Raw genomic sequence first — 17118 nt, 5'->3', positions numbered from 1 at the left:
TACTACATTTGATTACTTATGTACTAAACAAGCAGTTTGCCTTTTCCCTGTTTGATTTGGTACAAAAATAGCTTTTCATTCACTAGTTAAACTACAAAAGAGGATTCACCTTCTGGTATGATTAAGCTCTTTCTCTTAAGCAAAACATATAGGGGGTCGCTCCTCCTTCCTGACACCATCTCCAGCTGCTATCTTGTCTGAAATTCTATGGAACTTGATGTCAACATTCTTATCAGAGAGTGTTAGCGTTTTGAAAAAGCAGGAAGGTCTTTTTAAATTTACATTGCTAAAGACAAGTTAAATTACATAATTTAGGATTAACAGTCTCATTTGCAATAAACCCAAAAATGAAATTCCTATGAGCAGGAAAAATGAAATTAAAATCAATTTCAGAATACACAGTTGTTCACAAAGGCTGCACTTAAATCTATGAAGGTGACTGAGATAACCACTTTATTTTAATGTGCAACTGTAAAGGAAGGAGGCATGTTCACAGCTTAAATTGCTAGAAAAATTCACCTTGAGCTCAGCTTAATGAATTATGAATTTAATTTTTCCTACAAAAACCAATCAGCTTGCTACTTAAATAGAAGAGATAATGTTAAAGGTTTCTATTACTGCAAAATACAGGAACTTCAATAGAAAAGACAGAGTAAAAACTTTCACAAAAATTTGAAAAAGCACTTATTCTACATTTTCTTCTATTTAATAACTGAAAATGCTTACCTGAGGGATCACAATGTCAGCTAAAGCCTTTGAAAGCCTGTATAACTCCATTGTGTTTTCTAATTTTAAGGATCCGTTGTGTTGTACATCATATTTTATACAGTCATAAATATCAGGAATTTTGCTAATATCGTATCTTCCATTTTTTGTTTTGAAGTCTTTTTCCAGCTTGGCCCACCTGCGCAGCATCAGTTCTAGAGTTTCACTGTGGTATAGCTGAATATCTGGATAGACATATACCTCTTCTAAGTAATCAAGACCATTCAAGTAACAAAAGGACATTTGAATTATGTGGTAGTAACAACGGAATTACAGAAGGATAAAGGGGATTGAATAAGTTAACTTCATTACTTCTAAGAAGAAGAAACAGCTGCGTATATGGTTAGTTTTAAAGTGGAAAGCATGACAGCATTAATAGTACAAAGCAGTGCTTCAGAAATGCATCACTGGCCCTTTAAAAAGAGCTACAGCACCAAGAATGAGGTGTCCTACAGCACAGATATATTTTAAAAAGGAAAAAAAAGCAACTAAAAAGCTTTAAGAAAATTCTAGGAGGGAGGAAGAGGAGTAATACAATATCTTTGTTTTAGAAGAGACTACACATTCCATTTGTCTCTCTCTCTGCTGCACTCATCAACAGCAAGAGACAGGTAAAAAGGATGAATTATCCCCATCCTGGGACAGGAGATTAGACCAAATAGACAAAAACCACTGATACTTCGTACAGGTGACACTTGTACTGTTCAGCTGCAGACAGAAACTATTTGCATGCTCAACACTGCAGAGAACACTGAAAGCAAGCATTCCAGTATTTAGCTAGCAATGAAAAAGCACTATGGTGACTCCCAGCTCACTGGTTGGCCACCACTAATATTAAGTATCACTTTATGCAACACTACTACACATCATACAGCAAGCAAGAGATCTTCAGCAAAGATACTTATATATAAAATGTACCCATATAAGTTAGTTTTAGTACCCTTTGCTTTTCCTATTACTTCTGTGGAATGCTGAGTTTCAAATTATTAAGACAAGAATTTCTGCAAGCATTGGAGGCCTGAATATTTGAATACCACAGAACCCTTATCTGCAATATGGCCACATGTTCCTCTAGCTTTTTACTTTAAAATTATGCATATGATATCAGAACGTGAAAATCCCTAACCTACTGGTTGACTAAAGTTCTTCTAAAAGTGAGTTTAATGAAGAAAAGAGAAACTAAATACAAAATTTTTTCAGTACCTGCAGACTTTGGATCTTCCATTCTTTGCCTGATCTGAGAAGTCAAGCTCTGGATCAAGTAATAGACCTTGTCACACGTCTTTACAGGATTTTTAATAACCTGCATTGATTTTATCAATGAGATGCTTCCAGATGGAGTAAGCTACAATTTGATGAAAACACAAAACTACCTTAACAGAATATATTTGAAAGAGCTGAGATGATATGAAACATGTGAAAAATTCCAAGTACTGGAGAAAAAGCATTCAAGCAGTTTGCTATTATTTTTTTAAATCATTTCTCAATTATATACTCCATTTGAGGCATTACAAAAAGAAAATACATTAAAATACCTTAATGCAGTAGTAAGATTTACTAGAAATTCAAAGGTGACAGAAAATTCATAGGGTAACTAATTCTATACAGTAAATGTGAGCTATGACAGGAATTTATAAAACTCCATTTTTTGTTCCAAGACAGGAAAATTTTAAAGATGTTTAAAACTTTGTATATACTTATCAAGCTTCCATAACTCCCTTTGAAGTAACTTCTGTATCCAAAAGTTTATGAAAAAAATCTGTAAAAAATGTTGCCATTAGGCTACATGTCTCACAAAATACTTTCTATTCCATAAAGTACCCTTCTTAGCAAAACACTGGGGGAAGAACCAGATTTGCAATAGCCCTAACCGTAACCCTCTCCCTTTTTCCAAGTACTGCTGAATCCACTGTTGGCAGTGGTTTGAATAATACTTTATATGTTTAAATGAATCCAGAAAGTATACAAAGCAGCACAGTAAAACTGTTCTTCATTAATTTGCTCTCATTATATTTTCAAAAATAGAAGTTTAAGATTAAACCTCATTTGAGGACTTGTATTTAACTGTTACATGAGACAGAAAGAAAGCACTTGAAAGAGAAAGTAGTTTCTTCACAATAACAAATATTACTTACATTTAAAACCAGGAACAATCATGTGTTCTGTACTAAGTCAACATAAACTGTATTACTGTGCACTAATTTAGCACGTTAATAAGGTATTTCCTTTCATTCATTTGAAAGTATTCTACTGGTTTTCAGCAGCTTAATATTCTTAGTTTAAAAAAAAGAAAAAAAAACTCAAAACAACCAAAAACCTTGTAGCAGATTAAATATTGAAACTGCACTAGGCAGAGAAACATTTTGTAATACCACATGCTGTCAAAGTAAAGATTACAAAAAATGTGAACAATATAACTTAATTTCTTGAATACTTAAAATATTTTAATGGAACATGAAAAATACTTATGAATGATGTCCCTATCTACTCCTATTTCAAAGTTTGTAGCTATTCCGATTATTCAACTTGCAAGACAAAATACCTACAGCACAATTAGTACAGCTTCCTTTTTAGTTCAAGCTATATGCAAGCATGCAAATAATTTTTCAAAATAGATACATAAAATCACTGCTTATAACTTTTACACAGGAATTTTCGTGGCTATTTATTTCATTTCATAAGAAAATATGCTAACCTTATCATAGTCATCAGCAGTAAATTCTCTGTCCCTCTGGAGAATTTCATGGAGTCTTGCTTTAACACGATGCTGACAGCTGCTTAAAGAATCACTGTCACTGTCCAACAGACCATTCATATTAGCACTCTTTACCATCTGGACAAGAATAGGAGTCAGCTCTCCCTCTAAGGCCAGAAGTCCCTGGAGCAAATAACACAATTATTCAAGCAAAACGGATAAAGGTAAGAATACAAGTATCTTAAAAAAAACACCCAAACCACTACTTTAAATTCAAGATGGTATCACTTGCCTATGGGTTGGATAAACAGGGACACAAAGCAGGTAATTGCATAGAAATGACCCCCAAAACACTGCCTCACTGTGTAGGATTGGTACAGATGGTGCAACAGTGATGCTGACATATCAGAGCATACTACCCAGCACCAGTTGAAGCATCCCAAATGACTGGGTGCCAACTCTGCTCCTCGGAGGTGACAGTTGTTCAGGTCTTTGCAGAGATTCTGCAGAGACAAAAGTCCTGTGAGTCGTAGGACAACCAAAGGCCTCGAAAAGGAGGTGAATGGAGAATTCCAAAATGAAGAAGGCTGGAAACTTTTGTGAATACTCTGGCAACAGAAAGCCTCTGGAATAAGGAAGGAAATGGGGTGGTGTCTCTTCAAGCCTGCTGACCCAAGGAAAAAGTAGGTCAGGTGGCTATATATTTCTGTACAAACACATGCAGTATGGAATCAAACAGCAGAAATAGCAAGTCTGAAGACTTGTAGAGCTCTAAGCTAAGTCATATTACAGAGATGTGGTAGAAGAGTTCACATGAATGGTATTTTCCTATAACTAGGTACAGGGCCTTTTGGAAGGGAGACAGAGTTGGGCTCTTCAACAAGGAGTGGCTTGAATAGCAAGTCTTCTGCTTGCAAACTACTGACAAACAAGTTGAGAACTTATTTGTAAGGATCAGAGGACAAATAAACACAGGGCAACAACAGGGTGGGGCTTTGCTACAGACCACCTGAATTAAAAGGGGAAATGGATAAAGCTTTCTTAACAAAACTGAAGAAAGCCTCCTGATTGCAGGTCCTGTTTTCCATGGGTGTCCTTGGCCCTGGACACCTCATGCATGGCAATATTGCAGGGGACAAGCAATCCATATTTCTGGACCCAGGACAGTTCTTTTGATACAGGTTACTGATGAACTATTGAGCACAGGCATTGCCCTGGACCTGCTATAGTGCCAGGAATGTGAAGGTCAGTGGCATCCTTGGTAATTGAAATCTGATGTTATAACAAATCCTTGGACAAGGGAACAAGAGAGATACTTGCATTAGAGCTCTGGACTTCAAATGAGCAGACTTCAGCTTGTTCATGGAATCCTAGGGAGTTGTTGTGAAGGACAAAGATGACTAGGAAATGGCTGTTTAATTAAAATCTGTCTTCATCTGCTCAAGAACTTAAAATGCTCAGCCCATTAATTGGATACTTTTTCACACTGAACTACTCTTTGAAAATACATTTTTCTAATAAACCATAAATCTCCCCCAGCTTTCAAAAGAAAAAACAGGTGTGATAACATCAGAATTTTAAAACTGAAAGTACTATTTCACATTCTACCTTTGCAAAAGCTGCTGCAGTCATCTGAACTCGCCCCTCATCAGAAGCGTAGATTTTGAGATCATGTCGGTAAGTGCTGTGTAATCTAAGTAAACCACATCCAGGAAATCCAGCATAATCTCCTACAAAACAAACATTTGCTCAAACTCTCATTTTCAACTGGATTATCTTCCAAAGTGATTTATGACACTCATCACTTAAAAAAAAAATATTATTATAATTTTTTTTTTTTACCTTGTCCACCCGGATACATACACCTGAAAGCTCTTCCAAGCTCCTCTGCTTGAACCCTGCCAGCAGGGGTCAATTCTCCTCCCCATTTTAGAACCAGAAGCAGGGATGGCTCATTTCTTCTATTATCTAATTGCACACAAATAGAGGAGTTTAGCAGTGGAGGAAATTGTAATTTTTTTTTTCCAAATGAACAAACAATATTTGGTCTCTGCATGGCTTCAGTAAAGGATCTCTTCAACATTATGCATCTTTAACAGAATTCTGACATTAAGAAAATATTGACCTAAATGGTAAACTAAATGGGCACTTTAAACAGTGAAAACTGAAGTAGTTAAGCTATGAAGAAAATATAAGTGAAAAATCTTTAGCATGAAAATATTTCTGAAGCAGAAAGCAAATCAAGACAGAAAAACTAAAACAAACTGGATGCTAAATACCCTACAGCTTATAAAAGTTTTGAAGACAGCAATAATTGTTGAGTGAGATTTTCTTATCCTAGCTTGGTCCTTCTTATTCATCTTGGTGAAATCACTGAAGTTTCTTTTCATGCTACTTTTCTATTACAAAAGAGTAGTGTTAGAATACAAATTTACTACATAGCTTTAGGTATACAATTCAGCATGTTAAAGGACTCTCAGTATCTGCCAACAATACAAACAGTCATTCAAAGCAAAATATCTCTTCTTCTTAACATCAAGACATGTCATACCAGTAGTCCATGAGTATTAAAACACACATGGTATTAAGTGATTAGGTGCAAAGGTGATACAATACCTTCCTCTTCACTGGAAGTCTTAGGGCAGCCATGAGGAAGATATGTTAACTGAACTTTGCGATTGATGCCTGAAAAATGCCCATACCTGAATTGGGGACAAGGAAAAGTGAGAGGGGAAGTGGGAGAGAAACTTTTAAAATACTTTCCTCCAAAACTACTAAGATCCTGTAACAGGATATAATAAACCTATGCTGCTCATTGATTTGTGCATTTGACCACCATTTATCGAAGCAGTGCTTAGAAAAAGCATTAATTCAACAAGAACAGAATTAACAGAAATAACAACTTTGTGATAATGAAATATCTTAAAATACTATATACCATTATTTTTTTACAACTCTGGAAACGGGGAAAAAAAAAGCCTGAACAACAACAAGCAGCACTTGCAGACTGCACAAATAATTTATCTATTCAGATCCAAAATTACAATGGCTATCAAGAATCTGGACTGACAGTGTAGATGGTAACTAGTTTTTTAGTCCATTAAGTTCTCAAACACAACTCAGGATTTCAAACAATCATCACAACTTTCAGTAATAGCTGTCTGTGCCCTGATAATTTTTTAAATTAAAATAATCTACTACCATTTAGCATTCTAAGACTTCAGATCTTCAACAAATCTTGAAGCCTTATTGCTTTCCTGTTGTTTTCCATTTGTTCGTTTGGGTTATTTTTTTTTTATTACTTAATATTTCATGCATAATACATAACGATTTATTTGAGATCCTCCAAGTTCGCTGTAAGCAGACAAGTACACATGATGAAAATTCTTATTGGTTCTATCAGACTTCTTATGTCACAACGCATGAAGCAGGCCCTGCATAAAAATACTTGCATTTTAAAAACATGTAAGAAGACAAAATTTGATATCCAAAAGAGCAACTTTTCTCATGTCAAAAGTATACTGAGGCACTAGATACAGCAATAAGTTCAATTAAAAAGAAGAAGAAAAAAAGAGCGATGTCCTGGTTCAAACATGACATCCTTTCTCTTCATAACCTTTGTGCTTGAATTATTATACCATTACATATTTGATAACATTGACATCCAAGCAGTAACTGGTGAAAGGTCAAAACACCAGATAGAACTTTGCTGAGGTCAAAACAACAGACAGAAGTTCGTTGCTATGAAACCTAAAAATTACACACTTACATTTCTAACACAGTCTTTAGCTGTTCAAGTTTTGCTTTACTTTCTTCAATTTCAGAATCATTGTTTTGCCCAAGTTCTACAAGGAGCTGCCTTGCTATATCAAGCACTTCCTAAAGAAAGGAAACATAGGATTTATTTAAATAAATTTCTACTTACAAAATACTACATCAAGAAAATAAAGACAAACTTGCCTGTAATTGTTTTGGTTTCTTCAGTTTTAGTTTTCCAGATTTATATCCATCACACTTTTCAAAGAGATCAAAAAATCTTTAAGAAAAAGAAAAGTCATTTAAAAATTCAGTTAATAAATTAAAATAGTACTTGAACACGTGCCTCTTACACTAGTCTAAAATTAGCACCTTTATACAATTTAAAATCACATTAAAACCTGCACTACAGAGGTCAAACCAGATTTTATTCAAACCTCATTTCCCCAGAAAGTCAAGAAATAAGAGCACCAAAAATGTTCTCTTACTAACTTGCTAAGCATTAAAAAAAAAAAAAAAAAAAAAGGATATTCTACATATTTGAATATGCAGCTAATGTCAATTCATAATCTTCAAGAATGATCTGAACAGAATTAGGGACCAAAAATACCAAAGGAACAGTCCTACACTTCTTCAGCATGTTCTGAATGAAAGACTCTAGTCACAAAATAATTAATTCTTTTTCACTGAAATTTCAACAAATTCCAGGTCAACTACATAAGTGACTTTATATATGCTAACATAAACATGGTATCTACCAGAAATTCCGAGTCATCATACTTTGACAAAAATAAAGAACAAAAAGGTGTTACTGTAAGATGATACAAGAATAGTTATGATAAAAGCGAAACGCAAAAGTCATGGTCTAAAGGAGAACCAGAAATATTCTTTGTTGCATTATTTTGAATAAAGAAATCTATAGACACGAACACATTTTCCTTAAGATCAAACAGGACTGTTCACAAGCCATGTGCTGAAGGAAATCTGTGCAAGTAATTAGACAGTTCTGTTAGGAAGAGAGGTGCATCCCTATTAATTAATTGCAATATCAATAAGATTTAAAAGAAAACAAATAAAAAAAAACCAACATGCAATTATGCAATTCCTGTTCAACACCCCAGGAATCCTCTGCTCTAAAACATGGGCAATAATTTTTACCAAGATTCTACTAACCTCTGATGTTTTACTTCCATTTTCATTTTTTGCTTTGGTGTTCGGTCCCCGTGGCGTATTACAGCTATAACACATCTGAGCTCCATCCTAAAATTTCAAGAGAGGCATATTTCACAATTCTGCCTATGAGGGGCTTTTATTTAATATTAAACCAACCACAATCAAGACAACTGACAAAGTTGTAGACATCTGACATAACTACAGAAGTGATGGAAGGATATGTAAGAATATAAGGTTAACTGAAAATGATGTAAAGTATAAAATATAAATACTGATTTTTAAGACTTAGGTAACTACAGAATATCTATTTTAAGTAGTTTTTAAACCGGCGATTTTGAGGATCATTAAATGAGAGAAGATGTTTATTAGAAGCGCATATTAAGTTGGTGCTGGAACAATGATTAGCAGTGGAAGCTATGCATAGAAGACGCTACACTTGAAAATCTGCTGTTCTATACTCAGCTTGACTAAGGGTGAGAAACTCTGACTGCTGGCATAGCCAATTGTGATTCCTTCCTTGTTTTCAGCACACAAAACAAGCATTCAAAGGCCAAAGTGGGCACACCTTGTAAAGAGAAAAAAAAATTCACACAAAAGTTACATCGGGAGTTCGCACAATCCAGGTGTAGCTACTGTTTTCTTACATTGTTCCAGAGGTGGTTGGCACAATAGGGATGTCTTCAGCTTCCAAAGGAATTGACCATGGTATCTGAAACTGGGGAGCAAGTTCTCTCATTATGATATTTCTAAAAAAAGAGGTTAAAAAAAAAATCAAGTAAGTTTAAAGCATAGCTTATAAAACATACATGAACTCCAAATCAAACAGGTTATATATGTGCATTTTTATTAATGTAGTTTTAGCGCGCCAGCAACCCTGAGCCTCTAGATCCACATTTTTCTTTAATTTTATAATAAAAATTATCTAAACAAAAATTTAAAGCTACTACAGCTGCTACACAGATGTTAGACTGCTGGCCCTGTATTTGTAATCAATTTCAGCTTTTCAACTCCAGTTCTTAAAGGAGTTGCTTGGATATGAATGAGTCTTGTTCTGTTAAATATGCAGACAATTGACTCCACTGCCCAGCTAAAAGTACCTGATAACCACCAAGCCATTCTCAAAGAGTAACGGGTACCTTTTACTGGTAATTTCTCAAAAGTCTCTGTGATTACACTGGCAATACAAGTACAGTCTTTGGTCATAACCACAAAATTACAACACAGTCTCCACCTCAAGAAGGTTGGTACATCTTGCTAATGTTCTATTTCACAAATGTCTCATAAAAATACTTCAGATTAATACCTACATAAGAAGCAGTAACATGGAAGCAAACAATTGTGCATCCTAAAGTAGAATAAGGCAAATTTATTGCTAAAAAGTGTGAAAAAAACTGTTGTGGCTTAACACTGTAGTGTATCATCTTAAAGAATGAACTGTGAGGAAAAAACAATTCGGTAACTTTTAAAAGAGAATTCAACACCTACAACAATTTAAATAGAGAAAAATCAAAATGACTCTGAGAATTTTAACTCTTAACTCAAAAAGTGACTTTAAGCAATAGGACTACAGCTGTTATCTAGGATTTCAGCTTAGCTCTTCCTTGATAATAAGATTCCAGACCATTACATGATGCAAAAAGTCATGCTGTATCTCATCACTGCAATCTTACTGTAAAGCCAGTTTACTGGCCAAAATGGAATCAGCCTACTTTGAGGACAGCACTTGCTTTTTAGTATTTATTTACTGACTTCGGATTCTCTTTAATAATTTATTTACTTTATTGTTTAATGTAATTACTTATTTTATGTGATATTTTATTTTAAATAATTAATTTAGGAATAAGAAATCTGTAGTATATAAACTATACAACCGAGTGAAGAAGCAAATCTGAGATAAATCAGTAAACTCTTACCCCAGTATCTTAGCACAATCATCATAGTACTTCATGGAGTTTTTCACAAAACTGAAGCCATTCACATCACAGACATAGGACTGTCCATTAGCACGCAGCAAATCAAAGCCACAAACTGTTTGCTGTTTTTAACAATAAGAGTTCAAATAATTTATCACCTTCCTTATAACTGTATATTCTAAACAAACTTTACATTTTATACTTAATACCTTTTGTCAAGTTCCATGTGAGGTTCACCCATGTCACGCAAACATCTTCCCACTTTTTATCCCCAAATTGACCATACCCTTCAGCAGTATCAGTGTTGAATGTCAAGTTCATGTATGCACAAACTTAACCTTCAAGATTTACAGGATAAGCAATAAGGGGCCTACAGATTCTGCTTTCTGACAGTGGCTTTCCCCCTACACAGTTTATAAGGGTGGCAGGCAAGAAATCACAAATATATTGAATAAAAAACCATTTTTATCAAAAACTGACAGAATAGTTTTGACACTGACATACTACTGACATTATTAATACAGGATACTAGAAGCTATTTCAACAGATTACTTCTTGAGACCTCAAAGTCTACTTTGATGATAGGGATTCAAATCCTATAGGCTCCAAAATGCCATCACAGTTACACACAGGCAAGGAGACAGAATGAAAGCCTTTTAATAGAACAGGTTAAAGGAGGGTAAAAGACCTAAGTTTTGAACAAAGGAATCTTAAAACCATACAAAAATGGAAACTAATAAACACTTCAAATAAGGACCTAGTCATATCAATACCAAATTAAGATCTAATTTGTACTGACTGTAAATAGTGGGTAACAAAAGTTACAAAAACTTTACTGAAACTGTGTTTTGCTAACTTAAAAACCATTACCAAAAGGTGTGAAAATATTATGCATAGAATAGATACAATGTGAGCTAGCAAAGCACAGCAGCAGCATATGAATTCAGGAACCCAATGCAACATAAGCAACTCCTCCAGAACTTTTTAATACATTAAAGGAAGAATTTTTCTAGATTAAAAAGAGATTTTTAAGTTTAACTTTACACTTTCCCAGGAGTTCTGCAGCTATTACCACTGCTGGCTCTTGCTCTAAAACCCTACAGAAGTTTCATGTAACAATTAATTAACACTAAATGTTTGATCAGATAGCAAAGTAATCAGCTTACCTTAAAGGCAAGGCATACTTTCCAAGCAATTAACTTCTCTCTTGCATTCAGAATGACTGGATACCTCACTTCTTTTCCTTCACTATCTCGTTCTACCTTGCCATCCAGAGCTGGAGACTTCCGGGCCTCAGCATGAGCATAGTCTGGACCCACTGTATATACCTGAATTGAAAAACAGGAGCTCCTGGTTCAGTGTGATTAAATTATGTTCTGCACATGAACACATTTTGCTAAATTTATCTCAGATGTGGTAACGACATCAAAAGATACTAGCTGCTTTCATCACAGAAAAGGTCACACCAAAGTTTCCTCCTCAATGGCATTCTCTGCCTTCAGAGAACACCAATTTGACAGCCTACAATAACACAAGAAGAACGGTCATTATAAAACTTGATGAACTAAAATTAATTTCTCAATTATAGTGGCACAGAGGTAAAGAATAATGGTTTTCCTCCCCAAAACAACTGCAGAACTTGGAAAACAGGTTAATTTGAGAATTACTTCAATTTCTTTATGGAAATCTGGCTGCAGGACTAAGTGATTCTCCTCATTAAAAAAATATTTTTACATTTTAGACAGGACTAAACAAAGAAAAGATCTGCCCAGTTTCAGCATGACAAGGCAGGAACTTGAGAGAACAACTGGGCTATCTCCCCACTGCAGCTTTGATGCTTAATGAAAGGACTGGGGCATATGCTAGTAGAGACTTGTCAGCAGCTGTCAAAAATGGGTTACAGTGTCTTTAATTAAAAACAAAACTCCAAGCATTGATAAAAAAGTATTTAGCTAAACCAGATAATTGCAAATACCAATTTAGTGAATTTGGGCAAGAAGGTGAGTTAAGAGAAGCTGATGAAAATAAAGCTCATAGTCTTGTTAAGAAAATCTCTAACTTTTTTTGCAGTGTTAAAAGCCCACAGCTGCTGCGTGATGACTACACTACAAGTAGTCAAATAGATGCCACCCCTCATTTGCATCTCTTCATGCCACAAGAAATGTTTTGAAAAGTTGGTAAAGCTCTTACACAAACATCTGTAAACTCAAATTAACCTACTGCAAAATGTTGCACAAAATAAGAAGAATATACCACATTAGAATAGAATGACTTAAAGATCAGTATTTTTCTGATAAGATAAAAAGAGCATTCATGGAGTGACACCAAGAAGTTGATTGCAATAGATAAAATGGTTCTTTTGCCTAAGATTGGATTAGATCTCACACTCTCAACACCCACGCTTTTTGTCTATATCTGTTATACATACTGTAAAGCATTTTTTTCACATTTTGAGATAGGCTCAAAATAACCAGAATGAGTACAAGGAAGTAATCTTCATACATGGCTGGCTTAACACCTACTTTGTTACTGCTCTGTTTTAGCATTATTTTATGATACCTAATCTTTACATCTGTTAAGAAAAAAATGAACAGAAGAGTGAGAATTATTACAGATAAGGTTAATGAAAGTTATTTTCTTCAATTTAATAAAATTTTAGCAAGTAACGCTTATTAATTAGCATACTAAGATAGTAGGTAAAATCTATTTCAGTTACAGATTTCTTTGTAACCTTAACTGTTCAGATGAAATATCCAGGGAGCATCTGTTAGCATTGGAAAGTAGATGCTGCTCTGGCACTAATACAATGGAAAAAAAAAAGACAATATGTCGGGTAACAAGCCTCCAGCTGTTCTGTGTTGCAAGTACTATGTTTAGCCAGAACTCAGTTCTCTGTTTAGCTGGAATCAGAATTACATTCTTCACTAATAGACTCTATTAAAACAATTGAAATTAATCCTTGACACAGATACACCATCTTTAAAAGTGACAAGCTCTTTGATCACTTGATTGTTCTAAATATAAACAAGAACGAGCAGTTGTCATACCTTCACGTCAGTGCCATCTGTAGGCATGAATTCCTCATAAATATAGGAGCCTGTTTTTCTCACACTGCTTTCAGGCGAATAAACACTGCTTCTGCTGCCAATCTGAAAGACATATTTTTCCATTAAAAAAACTCACAGGCTACTGCTTGAGAAACTTCATAACTCCTTAAAATAAAACAACTGTCCTGAGGAAACACTTTCTGTACCAAACAAAGCAAGGTTTTCATTGTTTCCCAAATTCTTTTCATAGGATTCTAAAAGTGCATTCACAGTGTATGATTCTTTTATCTTGAAGAATCTGCAGTGGCTGACAATCTACTGCGAGAAGCAAGAGTCTTCATTCAATCTACATGTTCTCCTGAAATTATTTCTCTGATTTGCCATTATTCCTAAGCAAGCAGGACATGATAATTACTCTGTAATCCTGTTAGACATCTACAGCTTTTTGACAGCTTTAGAACCATACCCTCACCTTTCGAAAGAGCCTCTGGCTTCCACCCCCAGCAGATGTTGGATAATAAATGTAAACATTGTGGTCCTCAGCACTAACTGGCTTTTCTACAAAGGGCTTTTGGAAAATTTCTCCATTCACTTCCACATGATCTTCTCCTTCAATCAAGTTGCATTCTGAAGAAATAGCGCAAAGAACAGAAACGTAAGAGTGTGCTAATGGAACGAAATTTTTAAGAGATCTGCATTAATTTTGCAGGTTGAAATAAAAACATTGTATTGCATTTTCGTTTTTCTGATTTGTCACTGACTGCACAAAGACCTGATGATCAGGTCTGCTGTACCAGGTCTAGGTTACGTTATTTTAATACTATGTTCCCAAATCTCTGCTGATTCCTTCAGTGTCAGACAGGAAATAAGTCTTCTGCAGATGCCTAACCTTGGATGGGTGGTGTATTTTGGAAGTATTTTGGAGAGTGGGAAGCACTGTTCATCTTTATCTTCAGTGCCTTTCTCTGAACTATCAGGGAACTAGCAGGTGGGCGGTGCACATCGTGTAGTGCCAGATGCCACAGTATTTTCCACAGCCTGAGAACTGTCTCATACTGTGTGATTCATGCACCCCACATAGAAGATCAGGTCCTCCCGTATCAGGGATCAGTAATTTCTTCAATCCTGATTAACGGCATGCAGAAGCTTTTTATTTGATTTTTGTAGCACAAAAGTGTCCTCTTCTCTGATTACACAGACATTTTAATGTAAAATCCCCTTGTCTTGACCTATCATTGCAATCTCTTGTTGATGTAATTTTTCATTTTAGTAGAAAAAGTGAAGTTTGTTTTCAGGTATACAAAAAATTAATTCAAATTTATATTCAGAGTATATCACCTGCAGATATGTCTGCAATAGATTTCGCTTAAATGGCTGCTTATACTTAGAAGGGAAAGTATTCAATAAAACTCTGCATAAATCAATTGCCTAGCCAATGAAATTTAGCTTTCCACTATGTATGTACTGTTCTCCAGTGGAAACAAAGAGATGCTCATAGTTTAGCCATTGCTGTTTTTTACCTTGGGGATTGTTTGGATCACGGTTCAGAACTGCATAGCGAGGAAGTAAAATGCCTTCAGCTTTAAGAATACCATAGACTTCTCTTCTAAAGAAAAGAACAAATGTTGCACAGTAAGCCAGCAAATCCTGTTAATATTTGCATTTTACAGTCCACAAGTAAAGGAGTAGAAAAACAAACACAACATTTTTTAAATCACACAGGGTAAGATTACACATATAATACTCTACTTACTAATATAATGCTTTAAGGTCACCAACACAGCTGTACCATTGCAGTGATCTCTTCAACATCAATAACAATGCAGTTTGCAAAGCCAGTACTTTCCTATCCTCTCTGGCAGTGCAACAACAATTTGGATAGAACAGTTCTCTTGTTAAAGGAGATTGTTAACATGAACAGTTGAGAAAGTTTATACAGAACAGCAGCTGAAGGCATCCAAAAGAGCAAGTCTGCTCACTGTTCAGGAGGCTCCAGTGTTTATGTATTCAGCTCTCTACTGTTTTATTAATATTTGCTATGCATGACTGCAGCTCCAAAAGAAAATTCACTCTCAATAACAACAGGATCTTTGAGTACCAACAGGTTCTGTCAAGTATCCTCTTTTCAGAAAAAAATACCATTACCAAGTCACATGAATTCATCAATTACAGGAGCTTGTACAGCTATATACGTACATACCTATGCCATATATAGTTTCAGAGTTTAAACTTTTTTATTTGCTAAGCTTTACAAAAATGTATAACCAAACTTCTAACTTGGTAAATCTTTAGACATATCAATATAAAAGCAGCAAAAGAAAAAAAAAACACACCTAAAGACACAACCCAGAAAACTATGCATAAAATTCACTGTAATTTTATTTAGACTACTGTACAGTTATAGAATCACAGGATGGTTTGAATCGGAAGGGATGTCAAAAATCTTGGTCCAACCCTTTCTCCACGGGAAGGGACAACATATTGGAACTGTTGTCATGCAATAACAACAAATCCTTCCAGTCTTTGCAAAAATAGCTCGCTTTTACAGGCAATCAGTGTTACTTACCTGTCTTGTATGTGATACTGCATATTCAAGTCATTGATTATGAATGGATTCCTGAGTTTTGCATAGGCAACTGCTTTGTCCAGTGGAAATCCTAAAATATTTATTAAGGTAAATAAATTAAAATTACACGACAATACCAGTAAATAGTTTGGAACTTTAGTATTCAAGCTTTAAAAAACAACAACTGGTGATTAAAGTACACGGATGATTCCTTAAGTATAGACATACATAATATCAGTTTAAGACAATCATGAAACTACAGTCTGGTTTCAGTACAGTCTGCCAAAAATAGCGTTCCTGCCTTCAATTTCCTCCTCACTCCACGTGCCCTCTGCTTCCATGAGGAAGAACTAGGGCTTTGTTTGAAAATATGATTTTTAATTTCAGCCTACCCATCTTCATTGCCTGGCCTCACAATAAAACTCAGATATAAGCAGAGATACAGAAACTCAGAGACCCAGAACTCCCAGTGAGAAAGCAGAACACCTTCACAATCATTGGACCAAGTGTTAGGTCACCATTTCCACTGGCTCCACAAGTATTTGCCAATGGAACAGCTATTTCAATACCATGTCAGATAGAACTTTCTCAAGCAATGAAAACAGAATAATTTCATAAGTTTGTATTTTAAAATTCAGTTGTATTATATTAACAAGACAAATTCATCACTTGCTAGGAATACAATAAAACTATATGATAAAAAAAAAAACATAAAAGGACCCTTAAATGGCTTAAATAGTTTAGATGTCAAAAGTATTTATGGTACCATTAGAAGATTTACCTTTAGAGTGAAAAGAAATGAGACAGTCACACAAAGGCCAGTTTTCTACCGGCTCATTCAAGATAACATCCTCTTCAAATATCACCACAGTTATATACTTAAACATGGAGAGGCGCTCAAGAATTTCTTTCATTGGTTTGGACTTTGATTTCTTAGCCATTGAACAAATCCCAACTGCAATCTGTCTTTCTGGTGGCTGAAAAGGAGGTGAGGGGGCAAGGAAAATAATTATTATGTTTTCTTACAATAAACAGGTTTTTAGCAGCACAATGCCAGAGCAGATATTTTCCATTAAAATTCACGTAATACTAACCTTTAGTTTAGTACTTAATCAACTACATTGCTAGCAGATAACAAAATGCAGCATAACAGCATATCACACTGCATCCTTATGAAAAGTGCTTCAAAAATGAAATTGTTTA

The 17118-nt window shown here is 35.0% G+C and overlaps 1 protein-coding gene across 13 annotated transcripts in view; it reads right to left on the bottom strand.

Annotated features, from left to right (window-relative positions):
* PPIP5K2 (diphosphoinositol pentakisphosphate kinase 2) overlaps positions 1 to 17118 on the bottom strand; it is a 47868-nt gene that overhangs the window by 18951 nt on the left and 11799 nt on the right. For all 13 annotated transcript variants that reach the window (XR_003572682.1, XR_003572683.1, XR_003572684.1 and 10 more), the window contains exons 3-19: positions 16697 to 16892; positions 15916 to 16006; positions 14870 to 14955; positions 13822 to 13976; positions 13350 to 13451; positions 11469 to 11630; positions 10303 to 10424; positions 9034 to 9135; positions 8390 to 8476; positions 7421 to 7496; positions 7230 to 7339; positions 6077 to 6162; positions 5303 to 5428; positions 5069 to 5190; positions 3461 to 3643; positions 1969 to 2110; positions 727 to 950 (exon numbers count right to left, since the gene is read on the bottom strand). Coding sequence is in view for 10 of the 13 variants with exons in the window: in XM_027896839.1 (XP_027752640.1) it covers positions 727 to 950; positions 1969 to 2110; positions 3461 to 3643; positions 5069 to 5190; positions 5303 to 5428; positions 6077 to 6162; positions 7230 to 7339; positions 7421 to 7496; positions 8390 to 8476; positions 9034 to 9135; positions 10303 to 10424; positions 11469 to 11630; positions 13350 to 13451; positions 13822 to 13976; positions 14870 to 14955; positions 15916 to 16006; positions 16697 to 16892 (2172 nt within the window). In the remaining 3 variants the exon portion in view is untranslated. The remainder of the gene's footprint in view (positions 1 to 726; positions 951 to 1968; positions 2111 to 3460; positions 3644 to 5068; positions 5191 to 5302; positions 5429 to 6076; positions 6163 to 7229; positions 7340 to 7420; positions 7497 to 8389; positions 8477 to 9033; positions 9136 to 10302; positions 10425 to 11468; positions 11631 to 13349; positions 13452 to 13821; positions 13977 to 14869; positions 14956 to 15915; positions 16007 to 16696; positions 16893 to 17118) is intronic.

The sequence above is a fragment of the Empidonax traillii genome, unplaced genomic scaffold (assembly GCF_003031625.1).
Source record: "Empidonax traillii isolate 1590-97213 ecotype Southwest subspecies unplaced genomic scaffold, ASM303162v1 scaffold18:size2335232, whole genome shotgun sequence".
Taxonomy (NCBI): domain Eukaryota; kingdom Metazoa; phylum Chordata; class Aves; order Passeriformes; family Tyrannidae; genus Empidonax; species Empidonax traillii.
This window is presented reverse-complemented; position numbering and strand designations above follow the sequence as displayed.